The following is a 24,646-nucleotide window of genomic DNA, read 5'->3' on the forward strand; positions in this document are numbered from 1 at the left end:
ACAGTGCTTTTAAGTTGTTTAATCTAAAAAATATTTTAAATATACATTCTGAGACCCTATATTTGGCAAGAAATGTAGTGAAAAGTGGTGGATGATCTTCATATTTTGAGATTGTTTGTGGATTCTATTTCGGCCTCCTCCATCTGCTGAAGCCTGAGGATTTCCTGGTAGAGAACCTCAGCATACCATGCCACCTAAAAAGGACCCAAGTATCAACCAAAGTAATGGAGAGGAGCTGGTGTCAATCTCACAGGTACGATAGCTAATGTGTCAACAAAGGGATCTGTTCATGCAACTTCTGCAGCAGCAAGAAAGTAGTTTTAAGACTATGGTGGAATTACTTGTGAACAATGTGAATACTCAGATTGACAAATTGACCATGGAGACACAGGAGCTGAGAAGCAGCCTGCAATTCTCCCAGAAGGACATTGATGATCTAAAACAGAAAAATTAGAAAATTGTGTCTGAGAGAACAACTGTTTATGCTGAAATTAAGACAGTGCAGGAGAAACTAACAAAGATGACTGAGAGAGCCGACTACTTTGAGGGTCAAACAAGAAGAAATAACCTTGTTGTGGATGGCATTCCTGAGATCCAGAATGAAAGTTGGAGGGAGACGGAGGATAAAGTCAGGTGTATGATCAATGAGAAACTTCACCTGGATAGTAGTCAGATGGTGATTGAACGTGCACATCGGACTGGCAATCCATCAGGATATTCTGGAAAAAAACCTAGGCCTATTGTGGTCAAATTTCTTAAATATAAGGATAAAATGGCTGTTCTGGGAAAGACTAAAGATCTAAAAGGCACCAGCATCTATGTGAATGAGGACTACACTGAAGCTGTCAGGCAAAAGCGTAGGGAACTCATCCCTGCCATGAAAGCTGCAAGAGAACGTGGCGATATAGCCTACATCCGACATGACAAGCTAATTGTCCATATCCCTTTCCAAAAGGCAGGGGCGAGAGAGAGAGATTAGTTCTCTGGTCTCCATAAAACTTTTAATGGATAGTAGGCCTATCAAGGATAAGCATCTTCTTCCTGTTTCCAAGGGTCTTGTTATGGCTCATTTGAATGTCTGCAGCATCAGAACAACTTAACTATATGTTGACAGAAAACACCATTCATATATTGGCAGTATCAGAAACCCATCTGGATGCAATTGTTCTTGACACTGAGATTAGCATTGATGGCTATAATATTTTTAGAAGAGATAGGAATAAAAATGGGGGTGACATAGCATTATATATAAAAAACAACTTTCCTGCAACTTTGTGCTCTGAGTTCATGTCAGATAGTTTAGAATCTTTATGGGTCAAGGTGCATCTTCCTCACCTAAAGCCAATTTTAGTCGGTTGTTGCGATAGACCGCTCTGGAAAACCTTTAATGAAATAATGGGGAGAAGGACAACTGGTGGGGCTTCTTTTGTGGAATCTGAAGGCATGTTTCTGACCAAATCATCTGATATTGCAAATTATTTTAATGATTATTTTGTAAAGAGAGTTAATACACTGAGGCAGTCTATGAACAATAATGATTCTGATTATTTAAAGTTCATAAAAAATAATGTGATGTTTGATAAGAGTTGCATTTTTAATTTTAATAGCATAGATGAGCGGAAAGTATGGATGTTGTTGAAGTCTCTGCCTGAACATGGCTCAGTGGGTACTGATATGCTGGACAGTAAATTACTTGGTCTGGCAGCTGACTACATTTACAGTCCAATATGTCATATATTGAATGCATGCTTAATGAAGGGTGTTTATCCCACAATCTGGAAAGAGGGTAAGGTTATTCCCTTACCTAAAGATAGCAGACTAGCGCTCACTGGGAACAACAGTCGACCTATTACTATTCTCCCAGTTCTCAGTAAACTGATGGAGAGAATAGTTAATTCACAAATACAGGAGTACTTTGACTGTAACGGCTTGAACACAGGATTTCAACATGCTTATAGACAGAACCATTCAACTTGTTCTGCCCTTACAGTAATGACAGATAACTGGCTCGTGGGAATTGATAACTCAAAGATTACTGGTGCAGTATTACTTGATTCTCCGTACAATTACATTTTTTAGGAACATTGTCTTTTCTTCTCAACCTGTCTTGTTATATAACCAAATTGTCAGATGTAGTCAAGTTCACTTTCATTTTACTAGGTCAGCAGATGATGGCCAGATGATGTTACCACGTCCAAAATCGAATGTTTTAAAGAAGACAGCTATTTATCGTGCTATCAATCTTTGGAATAATTGCCCACTGTACATACGTAAATTGGATAGTAAAGTATCTTTCAAGTACCATCTGAGGATGCACTATTTAAATTTGTGAGGATGAATGAGCACACTCACTGTTGTATGTGATAAGGAATGTTATGCCCATGATGTAATAACTTTTTTTGACTGATTTCAAATGTTTATAATGCTGTCTGCAATGGCTTTTAGATGATCATTGTAAGATTTCGATTTGTATTTTATTTGTATTTTATTGTAAATTTGTCTTTTGTTTTGTCTTTTGTATGGACCCCAGGAAGACTAGCTCGTCCCACTTAGGTGACAGCTAATGGGGATCCTTTTACCAATAAACCAGTAAACCAACCCGTGGCATCGTCTTGTAGCCACGCTCATCCACCCCTCCCACATTACCGTAGTAATCAGAAGAGGGGATGAACAAGCGGGCTGAAAATGGTTTTCCCCATGATCTCGACAGCTCACTGTGGAGATCGGGGAAAAACGGAAGGCTCCGTCTTGGAGGTGGTGGTTTGGTCCGCAGAAAGCGCTCATCAAGTTTGCTTTTCTGCGGCTCATAAGTCTGCTAGGCGGGCCAGCTGATGTTTAGCTTGGCGACCGCACGAGTCACCACCTCCAAGAGCTCCTCATACTGCGGGGATCGGGGAAGCTGTTGTGAACTCTCTGCAACGCTCTCCACATCAACCTCCTCAGAGGAAGACAGGAGAAGCGTTGACGCCTCTTCCTGGAGGGAAGGAACCGCAGTGCGGGCTTCCTCATCCAGCAAGAGGTCTACCGATCTGCTAGGTGAGGAGGGAGATAGGGGTTCACCTGTCTCCATTCCCTCTAGCAGATCGAGCTGCGAACCCCACGAGTGCAGCTGCTGCTCCACCTCAGCGGAAGCGGGGCCAGACCCGCGAGTAACGCTGGTGAAGGCTCCCTCCTCAATGAGAGCCTTCTGAGAGCGGAGCACCCGCAGTGGAAGACAATCACACTGCAGGCAGCCAGCCCCCGCGAGGGCTGACTGTGCATGCTCCGCTCCCAAGCAGACTACACACAGACTGTGTGTATCCCCACCAACAATAAAGCGTTGGCAGGGAGGAACACACCGTCTGTGTGGCCGCTCAACCACTCTAAAATCGAATTTTCCCCCTTTCTTGGTTGCCATAATTACTCAAAATAAAGTTGTGCAAACTGCCACAGATAAACAGTAATTATGCAACAGACAGACCAACATATAGCGCTTCGCTGAATGACAAAAGCTGACGCTGTCTAGGGCTGTCGCGGTTAAGGAATTTCCCTTGCGGTAATTTTGAGTGGCTCAGTAGCGCGGTATGCGGTATTACCGCCATATAAATGTGTGTAGGCTGTTACAATGTAAGGTCATATTCAGAAATCAATAAACCGAAACCAAATCGCGTTGATATATGAAGTGAAGTAAACAGTACTTACATAGAAACCTAGCCAGAAAGAAATGCAAATTTTGAAGAAAAAATGTCAGACATACTTTGCATCTGAAATCTTCAGTTAGCGCGCACCCTCGAGTCTGACTGGATGGATGAGAGACTTTCTGTCAGTATTTCACCTGCGTGTTTTAGGCGAGCTGTCAGTCAGTGCAGTTTCATTGACACGCCACAAGATGGAGGCAAGAGACTATCTTGTCTTTAATCCGTTCATTCAACTATACGTTCAAAAACGCTTATTTATTCAAAGAGAGACGTAATGAAACACGATGTTAAAATCATTTCAACTTTAATCGCCACTTTTAAAGGCTCAGCTGACCAGCAGAGCATCGATGTTAAGACAGAGATTTCACTTTCCTTGGACATGACAAGCTAGTTTCACATACACACCAGACTCGATCTGAAAGACAGACGCAGGTAATCGCACAAGCTCAGTCGATCTCTCTCTCATTCGCTGTCTGTTTAGGCATGTTAAGTGCATATCTACTGAGCCTCATAATAAACACATTATGTTATCATTACTAACTTATTACTAATTTAATATTCAGCACACAGGCATTAAATGAGAAGGGTAAATCCTTAGGAAAAAAGAAAACAGGCCAATATCGCGGTTGTTGCATTCCTCTGCGGTTATGCACGTCAATAGCGCGGTATTGCGATATTGCGGTTATCGCGACAGCCCTAACGCTGTCTTCAATGCACATGCTTTTATACTTCCTGGTCGTTTACGTCACCACGCCGGTGACGTCACTCCCCTCATCTGATTGGTTACTGACTACGTTCAGAGCGTGGTTCGCCGATGGCATTCCCCAAATTGTTTCTGACGCAGCTCGAAGTTCCCGTAAACTGCTCTAAACTTCTTCAGAGATATATTATATAATTAAATATTATAATATTTTAAGGGGTTTCGTTGACATTTAAAACATTTAAGAATTTAGGAACATTTTAAAATGTAATATCTTCTAATTAGAAATGTTAATTTTTTTTAATCTGATTACATAATTTAGATTGCAAGTAATTAGTTACTGCTCAGCACTGTCACCAGAGGAGCTGAACATGCAGCACTGGTGGGCCTGGGACGGCCTGGGAGTGGAAGGGAATTCATGGGAAAAGCCTCTGATCCTAGTCTCCAGGTGATGGCATTAATGCACTAACCAGTTATTTTAATTTAAAAGTAGTAGTCAGTGAGTGCAATTTGTGCCAAAGCAATGCAAAATAATCCACTGTTTAATCCACATTTTCCCAGGTAAAAAAAAATAAATAAAAAATGCTCTTCCATAATGTATGGAAAGTGCTCTATTTTCACACACTAATTTATTATTTTTTTTTTTCTTTTTTTCAACTTTCTAACAATAATGTTTCAATGCTGAAGCCATATTTTCAAAACTGTTTATACAAACTGCATTACCAACATGTATCTTGGCCAAACAGTTGATCTCACTTCCAAAACTCACTCAGACCAACAAAACACTTCATATAGGTCTCAAAATAAGCTTTGAAACCATAACACTGGCAGCAATTCTTATTCAGAAAACATACATTTCATTCATAACACACTGTAGTTTAAATAAATGAAAGAATGAATGAGAAAAGCAGCATTCCCACCTATTTCTTTACATACCAAAAACAAAAACAAAATTACATATTACAGTTTTTTTTAATTGCTTACAAGCATTGTTCAATAATAAAGCCACATTTTCAAAACTGTTCACACATTCAGTGAAACAGAAGTCTATGCTAAACAAACTATGAATAATTTCTCATTGCTTTTAGACAAAATGCATTCAATGACCACATTTCTTAAAATCCATGAATACTTTTGTCTTTCATAGACATTTTCAGTACATTTTTCAAACGCTAACACACTGCTTTCAAAACTGATAAAAGAACATTCAGATCAGAACAATGACAAACTGTCAATTAGGGTTGTGACGATGAGGAAATTTCCCCACCGGTTAATCGGCACGTGACAACACCGGTAATACCGGTATCACCGTGGGGGTGGGGGTTTGCTCTTTTTTTCTGCTTTTAAATAGCTTATAAATGCGTGCGTATTATACTTTCACTTTCAGTTTTGCGGGAATTGGCAAATCGGCGTCAATTGTTTTAATGGACGACAACGAAACTACAAAAAAAAAAAAAAAACTTTGGACCCAAAATATTGCCAAACAGGTGCTTTTGGACACTAAATCGTCCGCCATTCTCTTTCTGTAAATTCGACTCCTCGCACAGATAATTAACACGGCCAATTCACCATCAGCAATCACACTCCGTATCCAAGCACTACAAGAGAATCCCTTTAAATAGCCAAGCAGTCTTACCTTCATCATCTCTTGTTTTCAGCATCCCTCTCCCTGGGCAGGGGGAGTGCCCCGTGCTCGGCCAAACATGCTTAACTGTTTATTATATGTAAGCGCGAACTCCTCACGTGATAAATGAAATATGACGCATTGTAGCTATGTTCAGTTTTTAATTATATTGCATGCTCTCGTCTTAAGTAAATTATTTAGAATAATATTTTCCGTTCAATTCAAATAAATATTTAATAAAAAAACGAATACTTAAAAAAAAAAAAAAAAAAAAAAGTGGAGGCGGTGTCACGGTGGAAAAGTGATGTCACCGGTGTTGCGTCTTAAAACCGGTAACACCGTCAACACCGTCTATCGTGGCAAGCCTACTGTCAATTTCTGCAGGAATTATATTGAAATAGAAAATCTTAGCAGAATATTTACTATGAAATTGAATAATAATTATTCCAAAAACAGCTAACTGCAATTTCAACTGAAAGCTAGGCCAGATGTCCTATCATGTTTGTCTTATCACAGGGATGACAAACATGCACACGTTCATATTCACACTCACAGTCTCCAGTTCACCTATCCTGGATGTCTTGGGACATTATATATATAATTTATATATTATTATTTAATTAATATATATATTAATATATAATATAATATATATATTTTTTTTTTCTCAACTTTTTTTTTCACAAGTGAATTTTGTAAATGTTGATTTTTTTTTGGTATATAAAGAAATGGGGGGAGGGTACTGCTTTTTTTCATTCATTCTTTGTGAATGAAAATATGTCATTTCTATCCTAAAATTAAATACTTATGGAACAAATCATTCAAACTTCAAAGATAAAAGTTCATCATTTATGTAATGCCCCCTGTATTTTTTAGACCAGTGTGTTATGAATGCAATGTACGGTGATGCATTGCTGCCACACACGTTATTTTTTCCATTCAATTATCTTTTCACGTAATAACAAGATGTTTTCTCATTAAAATTTAAGCTTTTTCTTAACAAAGATGAGATTTTATGTTGTTAAAACAACATAATTATCTTGTTAAAATGACATATTTTTCATGCTGCTGTCACCACAGTCCTGACATAAACAAGCAAACAATCTGCAGGGGGGATCATAGAAATAGGGGACCGTGGGGCACAACCTAGCACTTTTTCAATTTTGCGGTTTGTATAAATCCACGTGGGTTTCAGAGTACAATTTTTATCCTCATTATTTTCACACTTGTCTAGTACAAATATGTCGCTTTGTTTCTACGTTCAAATTACAGTTTTTTTTTTAATTGGTTTGGTACTATTTTCATAAGTAAAGTGTGCATTTTCAAATCTCTTAGTACAAAACTTTAAACTGATCACATTTGTAACACCACTAGTCATTCTTTCAAATCTGATGTCATGATTTCATTGTATTTGGACATATTTTCATTCCACTTAATCATTGTTTCAGAACACAAGATCATTGTGATATATATTGAGAACATTTGCTTTAATCACCCAAACAAAACAGTAAGTTCTTTTTTCAGCTTAGTACTTTTACCAATCATTTCATTCAGGAGCAAATAATACAAGGTAAGCGTTTCAAATTGTCCTTGGTGCCGAATGAGGGTAACTGAACTGTAAAATTTACATAGCAAATATTACACTTATGTTCAGACAAAAAAAAAAAAAAAAATTAATAATAATAAAAATAAAAAAAAAAAATATATATATATGCACACACACACACACACACACGAAAAAGGATAAAAAAAAAACACTCATCATTTACATAAGTCATTTACATAAGCCAAATACACTGCCTGGCCAAAAAAAAAAAAGTCGCTACCTGGATTTAAGTGCTATGATCTGGGGTTGCTGCTATTAGTCAAGTCTAGGTTCAGCAACAGTATGTGCTCAAAGAATGAGGTCAGCTGACTACCTGAATATACTGAGTGACCAGGTTATTCCATCAATGGATTTTTTCTTCCCTGATGGCACGGGCAGGGGCGCCGCTCGCAATTTTGGGCCCTATGACAAAATATGAGGTTGGGCCCCCCTGCCACACCAAAGCAGATCTCTGGGGGCCCCTAAAGTGCGTGGGCCCTCAGAATTGTCCTAACTTTCCCCCTCTTAGCGGCGCCACTGGGCATGGGCATATTCCAAGATGACAATGCCAGGATTCATCGGGCTCAAATTGTGAAAGATTGGTTCAAGGAGCATGAGACATAATTTCCACACATGGATTGGCAACCACAGATTCCAGACCTTAACCCCATTGAGAATCTTTGGGATGTGCTGGAGAAGGCTCAGACTCTACCATCATCAATGCAAGATCTTGATGAAAAATTAATGCAACACTGGATGGAAATAAATCTTGTGACACTGCAGAGGCTTATCGAAACAATGCCACAGTGAATGCGTGCCGTAATCAAAGCTAAAGGCAGTGCAACGAAATATTAAAGTGTATGGCCTTTTTTTTGGTGGAAACTTTTTTTTGGCCAGGCAATGTATATTTACATAAGCAAAATATATTTATTCACCTATTGAACAGTGCAAAGTCTCAAACACAGTTCTACTTATATGGTAACTAATTGTGATCATCAGGGGAAGCAATTAGTATTTCTTGATTGAAAACTCAGCAATTTGAAACTTAAAAAAGAACCAGACAATAATCAGTCAAGTTGAAAATGCATGGACATAATGAATGATTCATTGATTAAACATTAAGATCAGTTGAATTAAATGACAGACAAATGTATTCAACTGAATGATAAGAGATGCAAATCAAAAATTTGATAGTGATAACATTATGAAAGGCAGTTACTGTAAATGAAACATTTATTTAGATGAAACACGTATTTTGTGTAGTGAAAAGGATATTTTGTGATTGTGTATTGTACTAACACAATTGAAAATATGCTTAAATGTTTGAAAAAAGTGCACTTTTGATGATCTGTTGTGATATAAGTACTAAGAGTTTTGAAAATGTACCAATTGCTTGTGAAAACTGCGCCAAACCAATTAAAAAAAACTGTAAATAAAGTAATGACGTTTAAAAAAAAAAAATCAGATTTTGGAGTTTGACAACGAACACATCGCAGCCATGCTTGGAATGGCCGTGATCGCAACACACAGCAAAACAGTAGTTCAAAACAATGTGGGCAAATAGATTAAACACATTTAGATATTCAGAAAACACTCCCCTACCTCCACACACAGCTCTCATAGAACACGAGACGCATAAACGAGCCAAAACGCTTTACATTTCTTGAAATAATAATTTCTGAACATTAAACAACAAATTGTCAGTCTTTATTCACCTGTTTCTTGTGGTTTTACCTGTTTCTTGTGGTTAAAAAATGTACTTCAGCCAGAAATGAACTTTTACTATGGCAAAATAAATATTCAGCGATATCTTCAAAAGGCTTTTGGTGCACTTTTCTCTGCATAGTGTTGCTATGGCAACTAGTAAATACCATAAATTTGGTTATGCTAGCATGTGTGGAAATATTTAAACCACGTGTGTTACAACTAAACCCACATTAGTTTGTGCCCCAGGCTCCCTTTCAAAGTTTTAAATGTATTTTAATGTAATGCTTTTTATTGTCACTGCATGTTTATAAGATTTAATCTCCAATCTGTCAATATATGCTATTCAATAACTGCATTCAGACCCAGAGGATATGATGATCAGATGAAAACAGTTATTTCGGAATAATCAACTCTGGGCTTGGAATAGTTCTTAACAACAAATCGAAATACGAACAAGAAATAAGAAAAATTACAAACGGTTTGATTTTATTATTAATAATAGGCTAATCTTTGAAATTTGTCTTTCAAAAACAGATAAATGTAAATGATGCTATTTTTCGTATTTTTTGTTTGTGGGTAAAAACAAATGAGCTTATGCTTTAATATTTGTTTCACATGTGTGGGTGGCCTTGATACTTTAGTCTGATTACATATAAATTATTGATTATACAGTTGTGTTCAAAATAACAGCAGTCCAACATCACTAACCAGATCAATCACGGTGTTTGGTAGAAATTATATTTCTATATGGCAAAAACTTTACTAGTAGGTGTACTAGAGTAATAGAAAACTAACAGACCCAACAGTCATGATATGCTTGCTGCTGATTCCATGTAATTGAATCATTAATTGAAAAGGGGATGTTCAAAATAATAGCAGTGTGGAGTTCAGTTAGAGAGGTAAAACATTCTGTGAAAAAACTGATGTCAAACAAGTTGCCCTTATTTAAGGATGAAGGCAGCAAATGATGTACTGAGCATTTCTCTCTGAAAATCTCTGTAAGATGGTTGTTACAGACATTGTTCAGAAGAACAGCGTACTTTGATTAGATTGATAAGAGAGGACAGAACATATTAAGAAGTACAGAAAATGATAGGCTGCTCAGCTAAAATGATATCAAATGCTTTAAAATGGCAACCAAAACCAGAAAGGTGAGGAAGAAAACTAAAAGCTACCATTCGATTGAGTCGAAGAATAACCAAAATGACAAAGACTCAGCCAATGATCAGCTCCAGGGTGATCAAAGAAAGTCTTAATTTACCTGTGAGTAACAATTAGAAGACGCCTATGTGAAGCCAAGCTATCAGCAAGAAGCCTCTGCAAAGTCCCATTGTTGAAATAACGACAGGTGCTGAAGTGGTTACAATTTGCCAAAGAACACATTGACTGGCCTAAAGAGAAATGACACAATATTTTGTTGACAGATGAAAGCAAGATTGCTCTTTTTGGGTTTAGGGGCTACAGACTGTTTGTCAGGTGACCCCCAAACACTGAATTCAAGCCACAGTACACTGTGAAGACAGTGAAGCATAGTGGCGCAAACATCATGAATTCTCATACTATGGTGCTGGGTCTATTAATCACATTCCAGGGATCGTGGATCAGTTTGAGTACATCAAAATACTCAAAAAGGTCATGTTGCCTTATGCTGAAGAGGAAATGCACTTGAAATGGGTGTTTTAACAAGACAACAACCCCAAACACACCAGTAATGAGCAGCATCTTGGTTCTAGACCAACAAGATTAACGTAATGGGTGGCTAGCCCAATCCCCGGACCTTAACCATAGAAAACATGGTGACATTGGGTGCTGTTTCTAAGGCAAAATCAAGAAATGCAGGGGAATTGTGGTGTGTAGCATAATCGTTCTAGGCTGGAATACCTGTTCTCAGAAGTTGATAGACTCCGTGCAACACAGATGTGAAGTAGTTCTGGTTATACAACTAAATATAAGTTCAGTGATTCACAAGAAAGCTAAATCTACAAGATTTTTTCAATATATACAGTAAATGTTTGACTTTGTAAAGATAAATGCAGACACTGCTATTTTTCTGAACAGCCTAATATTTAATTTTTCTTCACTTTCAGTAGAGTAATGACAAATTTGATACATTGATTCAAACAAATGAGATTAAACTCTTTTAATTAATGGAAAATTATTTTAACCAAAAAAAAAAATAAATAAATAAAAAAAAAAACTAAACAGAATTAGTACTTTGTTGCTCCTACTCTGGAATTTATGACGGCCTGAATTATTTAGGACATGGACTTCACTAATGAAAAACAACATTCTTCATCAAGCTGCTTCCAACTTTCTTAAATAGCAGTTGACAGATCAGCCTTGCAAGATGGAGCCTCGTCATGGACCAGTTTTATTTTTCAATTTCAATATAAATCATATATTTACAAATGGACTGAGATCTGGACTGTTTGCTGGTCATGTCATTGAGTTGATATGCCTTTCCTAAAGAAAAGCTTTAACACTCTGAATATCACTTTCATCCAATCATCCACACTCCATGACTTCTCTTTAGCCCACTCTAATTTTGTTTTCTTTTATGTGTTAACACATCAACTCCTGTTTCCGACCATTTGTTCTTCATTTGTTTCTTTGTGGAGTTTCTATTTTCAAGGCAAATTGCTTTGAGTTTTCTATCTTAATGCTTTGATGTCTTCCTTAATCTGCTTGTATGTTTTCATTTCATAATCTTTCCATTTTGTTTATACTTACACCAATTTTTGGAAACAGCTGACTGGGAAGATCTAACTTCTTTTGCCACACTCCATGTTGGATTTCCATCTTAAAGGAGTTTTATAATCCTTTCCATTATTTCAACTGACATGTTTCCTTACAATTAGCCAAGTTCAACAGCTTGTTAGGGTCTGTAAGTACTCTCTTTTCACTGCTGACTAATTAGCTTTTTTAGATATATTTAGATATTTTTTCCTTTTCTATTTATTCATGAAATAACCTTGATACTCTAAAACTACCTCTAGTTCTTTTATTTATTATAGAAACATTTGACCCTCTAACACTAGCACTCTTTATTCTTTTTTTCCTATTCTATCTAATATTTTCTGTTCTATTTACTTGCTTTTTTATTTCTTTTTTTTATTTCATATTATTGCTCTTTTGTTGGTTTGATTGCTGTTAATGTCCCCATTTGCTTTGGATAAAAGTGTCTGCTAAATTACTAAATGTGAATGTAAATATATTTTAATATGATTACGATTATGGGCTTAATCACTTTATGTTGATCAGTATTGCATTTACATTAGGTAAAGATTGCCAAAATCCCATTATAATTGCATTATGAGGGTTTGCTAGTGTTATGGAAGAATAAGTTGATTTTAAACGTGTTTGAGTAGCTTTAGTACATTTTGGATGTAAAATTTACTGCTATGCCGAGCTAAAATTCAGTTAAGAGCACTGTGTGAAGAGTTTTGAATAAAGGGCCTAAGTATTGAGGAAAACCAAAAGAACTAAACTTCAACAAGGAAGATCTGACCAATCTTGAATAATACAAAAAAGGACACAGAAGCATCTCTTGTGAGCCATGTTCTGAATTTCTGTGTGATAAGGCAAACACAAATCAGTCTGACATGCTCTACATCAGGGGTGTCCAAAGTATGTCCTGCAGAGTTTAGCTCCAACCCCAGTTAAACACACCTGAACCAGCTAATCAAGTTTTACTATGCATGATAGAAACTTCGAGGCAAGTGTGTGGAATCAAGTTGGAGCTAATCTCTGCCGGACACTGGCCCTCCAGGACAACTTTGGACACCCCTGGTTAAATACATATCAACAATTTTCCTTTAAACAGGCGTGTCCAAACTCGGCCCGGCACTAAATGGCCTGATGGAGAAGAGATGTGAGCAGAGTTTATATACAATACCTCCAGTTGCTATGGTGATTTGTCTCACTTGATGTCCATAGAAAAGGAAGTCAAAGGTTAGTGCCACCCGCTAGTGAGAAAAATATATAAGAGAAAGATAAATAAATGATAAAGAAAAAGATATAGGAGGAGGAAATAGAGAGAAAAAAAAGGAATTGTGGGCAAGGAGTTAAAATGCTAAGTAACAAAATTACAAGCTAGAATAAGATTTTTTTCTATGTGAGCCATGTGCACACAGTGGGGCAACAAAGTATTTAGTCAGCCACCAATTGTGCAAGTTCTCCCACTTAAAAAGATGAGAGAGGCCTGTAATTTTCATCATAGGTATACCTCAACTATGAGAGACAAAATGAGAAAAAAAAAATCAGAAAATCACATTGTCTGATTTTTAAAGAATTTATTTGCAAATTATGGTGGTAAATAAGTATTTGGTCAGTAACAAAAGTTCATCTCAATACTTTGTTATATACCCTTTGTTGGCAATGACAGAGGTCAAACGTTTTCTGTAAGGCTTCACAAGGTTTTCACACACTGTTGCTGGTATTTTGGGCCATTCCTCCATGCAGATCTCCTCTAGAGCAGTGATGTTTTGGGGCTGTCGCTGGGCAACACGGAATTTCTACTCCCTCCAAAGATTTTCTATTGGGTTGAGATCTGGAGACTGGCTAGGCACTCCAGAACCTTGAAATGCTTTTTATGAAGCCACTCCTTCATTACCCGGGATCATTGTCATGCTAAAAGACCCAGCCACAATTCATCTTCAATGCCCTTGCTGATAGAAGGAGGTTTTCACTCAAAATCTGACAATACATGGCCCCATTCATTCTTTCCTTTACACGGATCAGTCGTCCTGGTCCCTTTGAAGAAAAACAGCCCCAAATCATGATGTTTCCACCCCCATGCTTCACAGTAGGTATGGTGTTCTTTGGATGCAACTCAGCATTCTTTCTCCTCCAAACACGACGAGTAGAGTTTTTACCAAAAAGTTATATTTTGGTTTCATCTGACCATATGCCATTCTCCCAATCCTCTTCTGGATCATCCAAATGCTCTCTAGCAAACTTCAGACGGGCCTGGGCATGTACTGGCTTAAGCAGGGGGACACGTCTGGCACTGCAGGATTTGAGTCCCTGGCGGCGTAGTGTGTTACTGATGGTAGCCTTTGTTGCTTTGGTCCCAGCTCTCTGCAGGTCATTCACTAGGTCCCCCCATGTGGTTCTGGGATTTTTGCTCACCGTTCTTGTAATCTTTTTGACCCCATGGGGTGAGATCTTGCGTGGAGCCCCAGATCGAGGGAGATTATCAGTGGTCTTGTATGTCTTCCATTTTCTAATAATTGCTCCCACAGTTGATTTCTTCACACCAAGCTGCTTACCTATTGCATATTCAGTCTTCCCAGCCTGGTTGCAGGTCTACAATTTTGTTTCTGGTGTCCTTTGACAGCTCTCTGGTCTTTGCCATAGTGGGGTTTGGAGTGTGACTGTTTGAGGTTATGGACAGGTCTTTTATACTGATAATGAGTTCAAACAGGTGTCATTAATACAGGTAACGAGTGGAGGACAGAGGAGCCTCTTACAGAAGAAGTTACAGGTCTGTGAGAGCCAGAAATCTTGCTTGTTTTTAGGTGACCAAATACTTATTTTCCACCATAATTTGCAAATAAATTCTTTAAATATCAGACAATGTGATTTTCTGGATTTTTTTTCTCTCTCATTTTGTCTCTCATAGTTGAGGTATGCCTATGATGAAAATTACAGGCCTCTCTCATCTTTTTAAGTGGGAGAACTTTCACAATTGGTGGCTGACTAAATACTTTTTTGCCCCACTGTATTTTCCTAAAAATAAAGGAACATCTCTGCGTGGTTGTCTCACCGATGCTTGTCTGTGTGTGTTGGATAGAATAGCGTGGACTCTGACAGATCCTTGATGCATTGAATTAAGATCCACCCAGAGATCCTGTGTGCGTTTGTCACCAGGACCAAAACTGCGCCAGGAGTAGTACCTCTGGGAGTCCTCCTGAGAGACAAATAGAGAGAATATTGTTTAAGTCAAGTCAAGTCACCTTTATTTATATAGCACTTTTAACAATACAGGTTGTGTTAATGCAACTTCACAGTATTAAACAGGACAATAGTGTGTCAATAATGCAGTATTGTAAACAATCAATTTTCAGTTAAAGGCAGTTCATCAATGAATTCAGTGATGTCATTATCCAGTTCAGTTTAGTTCAAATAGTATACAATATTGCTGGAAGTTAAGTGTCCCCAACTAAGCAAGCCAGAGGCGACAGCGGCAAGGAACCAAAACTCCACAGGTGACAGAAATGGAGAAAAAAACTTTGGGAGAAACCAGGCTCAGTCGGTGGACCAGTTCTCCTCTGGCCAGACGAAACCAGCAAGTTTTGTTAGTTCATGATGAGTCATCAATATTATTATAAGTCGTTAAAAATATGTGCTCCCTGCTGTTAAAAATGAATTTTTTAACATTTAGTACATAAGAACACAGATTAGGCTTAAAGCTGCAATATACAGTGACAGGAACAGAGCCGGAAAGACACACACCGCCTTTTGACTGGAGATATCCTAGGAAGACACGACTGACTGGAGATGGAAAAGTCACAGAGGTAGGTATTATTTGTGAATAAGAGAAGACTCACGCTTCGTGTGAAGCCCGGACAATGAGGGAACTGCGGTGTGTGTTCTTATGTGGTAGCTGATTAGTGAGGGTGATGCGGTGCAGGTGTGGCTGGTTAAAACTCTGGTGATTGTGATCGCTGTATTTGAGTGGTAGAAGAGCCTGGCCAATCCGTGACATTACCCCCCTCTCCGGTGCCGTGGTGGTCTACCGCTTCCTCTAGGTGCTGGGTTATCTGGATGAGCAGCGTGAAATTCTTCTGTCAAGGTAGGGTCCAAGATGTAATCTCTAGGAACCCAGGACCGTTCCTCCAGACTGTAAACTTCCCAGTCCACCAAGTATTCTAGAAGACCACCACAACGCTGGGACTGCATGATATCCTTTACCTGAGCCCTCTTCAAGTAACAATGGTGGGGGGTGGGGGTTGACCTGTTCCAGAATGGTGAAGGGACCAACAAATCTGGGGCTGAGTTTCTTAGAGGGCAGGCACAGACAAATGTCCCTGGTAGATCTTGGTTTCTCCTGCGGTCAGCCATCGTCTTTCGTCTGCGCACTGCCTTTGCAGGTGATGGTGTGCAGCGTCCCAGACTCTCTCGCTCTCCCGGAACCAGTAATCGGCTGCGGGTACTTCTGAGGGTTCTCCGGTCCAAGGGAAAGTGGAGGCTGGAAGCCGAGGACGCAATGGAAAGGAGTGAGTCCTGTTGATGGTTGCCGCAGAGAGTTTTAGGGCGTACTAGGCCCAGCCCAGGAACTGGTTCCAGGAGTTCTGGTGACCGTGGCAGAAGGTACGGAGAAACCGCCCCACCTCTTGTATCTTCCTCTCGATTTACCCGTTGGATTGCGGGTGGTATCCTGATGAGAGGCTTATGATCATACCCAGGAGAGTGAAGAAGGACTTCCATACCTGTGAGATGAACTGTGGTCCACGGTCTGACACTATGTCCTCTGGGATTCCATAATACCGAAACACATGATTGAACAGAATCTCGGCTGTCTCCATTGCAGTAGGTAATCCCTTTAAAGGTAGCAAATGACAGAACTTAGAGAAATGGTCTACAATGACCAGAATGCATGTATTACCTTCCGAGGGGGGCAGATTAGTCATGAAGTCTACTCCTAGGTGTGACCAGGGGCGGTTCGGGACAGGCAAGGGATGTAGTTTTCCACAGGGTAGATGACGTGGACTCTTGGCCATAGCACACTCCTTGCATCCTCTCACATACGTCTCACATTTCTTGCCATCTCCGGCCACCAGACGCGATCTGTAAGCTACGAGAGAGTGTTGTTGGCCCCTGGGTGTTAAGTGACCAGGGAGGTGTGAGTGGTGTGTATGAGGGTTATCCGTTAAGATCTGGGAACTGGAGTCCTGGGGGGCAGCCCGGCGGATTTTTGGGAGCAGGAATGGCGGCGGCTGGAGGTGAGGTCCATTCTATGGGGCTGACTATGAGCTGGGATGGCAGAATGTCAGAAGGCTCATCAAGAACTTCATCGGAGGCATGGAGATGGGAAAGTGCATCGGCTCGAACATTCTTATATCCTGGTCGATATAACATGGTGAAGTTAAATATGGTGAAAAACAGGGCCCATCTTGCTTGTCGGGGATTAAGCCTTTTAGCGTCACGAAGGTATTGCAAGTTTTTGTGGTCTGTTAGTACTTGGAAGGGATGAGCCGCTTCCTCCAGCCAATGACGCCACTGCTCCAGGGCTAATTTGATAGCCAACAACTTCCGGTTTCCGATATCATACTTCCTCTCTGCCGGGCTGAGCTTCCGAGAGTAATAGGTACATGGATGGAGTCGGACTGGGTTCCCCTGACATTGGGAGAGGACCGCTCTGATCCCAGAGGTAGAGGTGTCCACCTACACGACGAAAGGTAGGTCGGGTTTGGGATGAACCAAGAAAGGCGTGCTGATGAAAGCATGTTTGAGGGAGGTGAAGGCATTTGAGGAGGTGGAGGTCCAGAGCAGAGTCTTGGGGTGACCTTTGAGGAGGTTGGTGAGAGGGCTAGTGATGAGACTATAGTTTTTTTTTAATGAGTGGTCGATAAAAGATGACAAAACCTAGGAAACGTTGAAGTTCTTTTATGGTGGTGGGTTCTGGCCAGGTGGTGACTGCGGTTACCTTCCCCTTATCCGTGCATACCCATTGGTGGTCTATTACATACCCGAGAAAGTGGACAGCAGGTTGATGGAAGGAGCATTTTTCTGCTTTCAGGAAGAGATGGTACTCTCGCAGTTTTTTAAGGACCTCCGCAACGTGGTGGCGATGGTCGGCCTCACTCGGGGAGTAAATCAGGATATCGTCAATGTACACGATGACGGACTTGTGTAGGAACTCCCGAAGTACCTCATGCATGAAGTTTTGGAATACGGAGGGGGCGTTGACCAGTCCATAGGGCATGACGAGATATTCGTAGTGACAGGTAGGGGTCACAAACGCGGTCTTCCACTCGTCTCCCTTGCATATTCTGATGAGGTTGTATGCGCTGTGGAGGTCCAACTTCGTGTAGATGCAAGCATTTTGTAGATGTTCTAATGCTGTTGGGACGAGGGGAAGGGGATACCGGAATTTGACTGTGATCTGATTTAAGGCACGTTAATCAATACAGGGGTGGAGACCTCCATCCTTCTTCCCAACGAAAAAGAAGCTTGGAGCAGCAGGGGAAGTCGATGGGCGGGAGTATCCTTGCTTTAGCGCCTCTTTAATATACTCCTCCATGGCCTTACTCTCTGGAAGCGACAAAGGATAAACCTTCCCTCGGGGCACTGGCTCACCCGGAACGAGGTCTATGGCACAGTCCCATGGCCGATGTGGAGGTAGTTGGGAAGCTCTCTTGGGGCAGAATACGTCATGGAATTGTGAATACATGGGAGGAAACTGGACCGACTGCTTCTCGACAGGACTCTCAATAGATGTTGAGTAGATACTTAGTTGTGTCTCGACAGGTTTGGGTCGAGTTTTCCGGTTATTGAGTGGATCTGGTATACTGTTGAGGTGGCATTGGTGGGAAGTTGGAGCTGGCGGCAGAGGTTTCCCGAAATGAAGTTCCCAGCTGACCCGGAGTCGAGGAGAGCGATGACTGTACAAGATAATTCAGAGGTGGTTAACTGAACATGCATCTTCTCAGTATCAGAATGGATGACACTCACCAAAGAACAAGGAGGACGCAGAGGGTAGGTGGACCTCAGGTATCCACTAGCCCTGCAATACAGACATAAACCCCGGGTCAGCCTCCTCTGCTGCTTAGCTGATGACAGTTTTCCTTTATCCAGTATCATGGGTTTGGTGGCTGGTTCTGGATGGGTAGATTTCTCTGGCAGATGGCAGAATGAGTATGGAGCTGAGGCTTCGTCGGGGTGGCAGGAGTACATGTGGTCGGAACATCTGATTGAGTGCTAAATGAATCCTTCTAATCTGTGACTGTCATCATAGGCTGCCAGTTGTAAGCACAGTTTGGGCTCCAAGCCTTGCTGGTATGTGGTAAGTAGTGATCGCTTGTTCCATCCACTCACGGCTGCAAGAGTACAGAATTTGAGAGAATATTGCTGAATTGACATCGTACCTTGCTTGAGGTGATAGAGCTGTTCTCCAGCGGAGATATCATCATCTGCACGTACAAAAACTTCTTTAAAATGAGCTAGGAAGGCCTGGATGGATCATGTAGCCGGCCCGGCTTGAGCCCAAATCGTCTCTGCCCATTGTAGGGCAGAACCTGTGAGTAGTGAAATGATAAATGCAATTTGAGAGTGATCTGCATGGAAAATATAAGTGAGCACTGTAGCAAAAATCTGTTGCACTCCTCCGCATTGCCAGAGTAGGGCGCCGGTCGAACCATGGGACTGGAGGGAATAGCTGGAGAAGAAGTGCTCGGTGCAGGTGGGTGAACGCTGGATCAATGTTGGTGGTAGAGTGGAGGGAGATCGAACAAGGACTCTCTGAAGAGAGTCAACGAGCTGCTGAAAGGGATCCGGCATGCTCATGCTGAGTGATGCTGTTATGGTCCAGGCTTCTGTTACGGAAGTATACGGACACAAGAGGTAAGTGGAATGTAATCACAGTTTATTTTGACACAGCAGAGCATGGAGAGACAACAGCAAAACAGGATCGGTAAGTATGGATTTGGACAATAGTAGATAGGGGTTTTGACACAGAGAATGACTGTAGTTCTTTATTTTGCAGGAATCCAGGAGATTGGGAACAGAGCCGGAATAACACACACCACCTTTTGACTGGAGATATCCTAGGAAGACACACGACTGACTGGGGATGGAAAAGACACAGAGGTAAGTAATCGCAGGTAGGTTTTGTTCCTGAATCAGAGAAGAATCACAGAGAGTCCTGAAAATGCGGGAATTGCTGTGTGTGTTCTTATGTGGTAGCTGATTAGTGAGGGTGATGCAGTGCAGGTGTGGCTGGTTAAAATTCCGGTGATTGTGATCGCTGTATTTGAGTGGTGGAAGAGCCTGGCGAATCCGTGACACCCGTGAGACTTTACTTATAATAACAAAATGAGCCTCAAACAAGAACAAACACAAGGAAGTATTCTACGTCTACGTAACTGCTCTAGGGGCCCCCGTAGGGGTGTCGAGCCCCTCGGCTCCGCTACGTTGCAGGGCGGAAGGACCAGAGGTTTGTGCTCGGTGGAAACTGCTGCACCCTGTAGCTGACAAGGGGTAGCTGACAGGGGTAGCTGACAAGTCTCCTGAGGGCCCAGAGGAGAGACGGACACAGTGTAATGCGGTGCATCCCGCTCGTCCCCGGTAGGGGCTACCCTCAACGGTCCTGGCGCACAATCGTCAGGACCGCTTGGTCGAGGGCTTCCTCGACTGCAGGACGACCCTCAGGTCGGGCCTCGTCTTGGAAGCCCCTGGCCTAGAGCGCCGCTGATGGACAGGGACGTTTTTGAGTCTCCTAGTACCTGCTGACGACAGAATCTACTGCATCGCCAAACAGGCCAGAAGTCTCAAGCGGGGCATCCAGAAGGAAGACCCTGTCCTTTTTCTTCATATCGGACAGGGTCAACCAGAGATGTCTCTCCGCAGCTACGAAGGCTAGCAGATGAAGAACAACTGAAAGAGGAGAAGGGTGGCTACACATTCTTTTGGAAAGGAAAAGCTGCTGATGAGCCCAGGATCCATGGTGTTAAAATTGCCATTAGGAACCAGCTTATTAGCCACCTCTATGAACTTCCTGTTGGGAAAAATTAACGTCTCATGACCATCCTTCTGGTGCTTGCCAACAACCAGATAGCAACAGTTGTGAGCGCCTATGCCCCTACTTTAGAAAAGAGACCTTCTATGCCTGCTTAGACAAGACTCTGTCGTGAATCCTCAAGGAAGATAAGATTATTCTCCTTGGCGATTTCAATGCCAGGGTTGGCAGGGATCAGTACACTTGGAAGGGCACTATGGGAAAGGAAGGCATCGGAAACACCAACACAAGTGGCGTTATGCTCCCTAGCAGTTGTGTTAAGCATGATCTCATCATCACTAACACTCTCTTTTGTCAGAAAAACTAATTTAAGGCATCTTGGAGACATCCTCGCTCCAAACAGTGGCATCTCATTCACTATGTTATTGTACGAGCCAGGGACCGCTGTCATATGAACATCACAAGGGCCATGGTTGATGCAGATAACTGCTGGACAGACCATCGCCTCATCCGCTCCACAATGTCAAACTCAAGAGGAAGTGGAGAATTTAAAAAAAGCAGATCCGACCAAGACTGAACCTTGACAGCCTTGATGAAACTGCCACCCAGCAGCAACTTCAGGCCTCTCTTGGAGAAAGTGTCCCATCAGAGAAGACATGGTGGAACCTCCAACTATAAGAGAGGTTCAAGACGCCATCAGGAGCCTTAAGAATGACAAGGCTGCCGGACCGGATGGGATTCCAGCTGAGATCCTCAAGGAAGGTGGATCAGAGCTCCTGTACTACATTCATACCCTACTCCTCAAAGTCTGGGAAAAAGAAGAACTTCCCTTAGAGCTTAGAGATGCTCTGATAGTGACTATATTTATAAAGGGGGTAGGGTTGAATGTGGAAATTACAGGGGCATCTCACCCCTGTCAACAACAGGAACAATTCTTGCTTGTGTTCTTACAAACTGATTATTACCATTGTCTGAGGAAGTACTTCCAGAATCACAATGTGGCCTCCACCCATCTAGAGGTACAACAGACATGATATTAAAATAATATAAAAATGTTGTGAACAAAGGCAGTCTCTGTACATGGCTTTTATAGACCTGACAAAGGCTTTTGACACTGTAGACCGCCAGGCCCTGTGGAGCATACTATCAAGGTACAGCTGTCATGATAAGTATATTAGAATACTGAGGCTCCTATATGACGGCATGTCAGTCACAGTGCTCAGCAATGGCGGCTCTGAGTCTAAGCCTTTTACAGTGGAGACAGGGGGTCAAAAAGGGATGCATTATTGCACCTACCCTGTTTGCCATTTTTATTGGAGTCATACTCCACCTCATTGGCGAAGAGCTGCCACAGGGGATTCCAATCATGTATAGAACTGATGGCAAACTCTTCAACCTTAACAGGTTCAAAGCCAAGAGTAAAGTCAACTACACCACAATTACAGAGTTACAGTATGCGGATGATAATGTTATCGCCGCACACTCCGCAGAAGACCTCCAGGGTATTCTGAATGCTTTTGCCAAGGCGTACAGAGCCCTGGGTTTAAAATTAAACATAAAGAAGACCCAGGTCCTACACCAATCTCTACCTAACCAGCCAGATATCCAGCCGAATATAAAAGTTGACAACACCACTCTTGAATGTGTAGATTACTTCCCTTACCTTGGCTTGGCAGCATTCTTTCTTCAAAAGCTTACATAGACTCTGAGGTTTATCATCGCCTGAGTTGTGCCAGTGGAGCCTTCGCCAGGCTCAGGAAAAGAGTCTTCGAAGATCGAGACTTATCAGTCCAAACAAAACTCCTGGTCTATAGAGCTGTTGTCCTCCCTAGCCTGCTGTATGGAGCCGAGTCATGGACCACCTACAGCAGGCACCTGAGAGCCATGGAACAATACCATCAAAGATCCTTACGAAGGATTCTGAAGATCAGCTGGGAGGACAAACGCACCAACATCAGCATCTTGAAGAAAGCCAACATGACCAGCATCGCCACTACTAATATGCAGAACCAACTTCGATGGACGGGCCATGTCATTCGCAACAGATCCTGTACTCTCAGCTGATGGAAGGCAGTAGAGCAGCTGGAGGGCAAAAGAAACGTTATAAGGACAACATTAAGGCTATTTTGAAGAAATTCCACATTATTCAGAGTAATTGGGAACACACTGCACTGGATAGAAGCTCTTGGAAAAAATCTGTGCAGGATGGTGCAGCACACTATGAAATAGAGCTCCGTCGTGTCGCAGAGACAAAGAGACAACTTCGTAAGGAGAAAGATAAAAAGGCTCAACCATTATCTTTATCAACGATTACCACTCTCTCTTGTCCACATTGCACCAAAGCATGTGGATCGTGGATTGACCTCTACAGCCATCTAAGTAGCCCCAAAAGGGAGGACAGTCATACTCGATTCGAGTGGCGCCGATGATGATGAACAACGGAACTCTTTGTATTTGACATTAACTAACATAATCTGTGATTATGCAGGAAACCAAATGAGTTTTATGTGTAGTAGACAAATGTGGCTACCATATATCAAAGTTTAAGACATCTAGCACAAATAACCACTGAGTTACTGATGCTCAAACAAAAAGTGTTACTTTCATCCCCGGTCTCCCTTATTGCTCATTGAAAAGTTTAAGATTTGTATTCCGAACTGCTGTGTACCTAAACGAACAAAAGTTTAATACTGCAACAAGCAGCCGTTCTGGCAGATGAGTATGCTTTGAAGCATAAACTTGTGTTTGTAAAGAGATTACTTGAGTATATTACACAGATACACAGATATATTTCACAAAAGGAAAATAAAGTCATTTCTGCTGGTGATAGAACTCAAACTCGTAAAGAGCACAGCTATTGTCACAAAGTAGGCCACGTGATTGCGCGCTACGAGTGCCGAGTTTTAAAATGAAAGCAAGGGCATTGGGAGTCTTCGATGACTCAACCTTGCAGGTTTTAGTGCAAGTCATGTCTCAGCCGGTCGCGACTGCTGTGGTTACTGACGAGTGTTTTAAACTTTGATGGTTATGTTTTATTTACTGGATGTGTTGAGGATCAAAAGGCTGTCAAAATTTTTCGTGACACGGGGAGATCCTAGTCATTTATACTGTCTGATACTCTCCCTTTCAGATAGTCTGCATGTGAATACTCCACTTACTGATCAGCAGCCTGATGTGTTGGCAAAAAGTTTTCCGAATGAATTCGCTGTTAGTACAGTTACGACACGTGCACAGGCAAAACATCTTGTTAAGGAAAACAAAATCAATCAAGGTGAGTCTGTTCTTGCAAAAACATCTTGGAAAAAGAGTTACTGATTCTAAAGGCTGTTTGTCGAGATCCTGATATGTTTTTGCCTGTCTCTTGTGAGGTTCTTACTGAGGCTCAGAAAAATGATTTATTGGTAGAGTTGGGGTACTCTGACTTGTAGTTGAGCCGAGGGGAAAAGGGAGAATGTATTTTCTTATCAGAATTGTAAGACATAATCTCTGAATTGTGAAAATAACGTCTGAATTTTGAAATATAAATTCAAATTTACTTTTTTTATTCCATGGCTTCCATAGACTGCTACTTGAAAACTGTCATTAACCCTCACAGCCTCATTTTCATCCAAGAAAAAAAAAAGTAAAATGCCATCTACCCTGTCCAAGATCTAACCATTCATCATATAAAACC

General features: G+C 41.2%; 1 protein-coding gene across 3 annotated transcripts in view; it reads right to left on the reverse strand.

The window, feature by feature from the left end:
* plxdc1 (plexin domain containing 1) overlaps positions 1–24,646 on the reverse strand; it is a 238,696-nt gene that overhangs the window by 152,154 nt on the left and 61,896 nt on the right. For all 3 annotated transcript variants that reach the window (XM_073828567.1, XM_073828566.1, XM_073828565.1), the window contains exons 3-4: positions 15,061–15,204; positions 13,189–13,258 (exon numbers count right to left, since the gene is read on the reverse strand). In XM_073828567.1, coding sequence (XP_073684668.1) covers positions 13,189–13,258; positions 15,061–15,204 — 214 coding nt within the window. The remainder of the gene's footprint in view (positions 1–13,188; positions 13,259–15,060; positions 15,205–24,646) is intronic.

This window comes from Garra rufa, chromosome 22 (assembly GCF_049309525.1).
Source record: "Garra rufa chromosome 22, GarRuf1.0, whole genome shotgun sequence".
Classification (NCBI taxonomy): Eukaryota; Metazoa; Chordata; class Actinopteri; order Cypriniformes; family Cyprinidae; genus Garra; species Garra rufa.